At 66.1% G+C, this 286-nt stretch overlaps 1 protein-coding gene across 1 annotated transcript in view; it reads left to right on the forward strand.

Annotated features, from left to right (window-relative positions):
- Positions 1 to 7: 7 nt before the first annotated feature.
- The window catches only part of LOC104627220 (protein Wnt-2b), a gene marked incomplete at both ends in the record, with an annotated part of 995 nt that continues 716 nt past the window's right edge, over positions 8 to 286 (forward strand). Inside the window, one exon of the mRNA XM_010295350.1 lies at positions 8 to 214. Coding sequence (XP_010293652.1) covers positions 8 to 214 — 207 coding nt within the window. The remainder of the gene's footprint in view (positions 215 to 286) is intronic.

Raw genomic sequence — 286 nt, forward strand, 5'->3', positions numbered from 1 at the left:
GGCGTGCAGCCAAGGGGACCTGAAGGCCTGCAGCTGCGACCCGCTCAAGAGGGGCCGCTCCAAGGACGAGCGCGGGGAGTTCGACTGGGGCGGCTGCAGTGACAACATCAACTATGGGATCCGGTTTGCCAAAGCTTTCGTGGACGCCAAGGAGAAGAAAGTGAAGGACGCCCGGGCGCTGATGAACCTGCACAACAACCGCTGCGGGAGGATGGTGAGTGCAGCCCCCGCAGCCGAGCCCTGTGCCCGGCCAGCCGTCCTACCAGGACCCCCCCCGCAGGAGAAC

Source organism: Phaethon lepturus, unplaced genomic scaffold, assembly GCF_000687285.1.
Source record: "Phaethon lepturus isolate BGI_N335 unplaced genomic scaffold, ASM68728v1 scaffold28219, whole genome shotgun sequence".
Lineage (NCBI taxonomy): Eukaryota > Metazoa > Chordata > Aves > Phaethontiformes > Phaethontidae > Phaethon > Phaethon lepturus.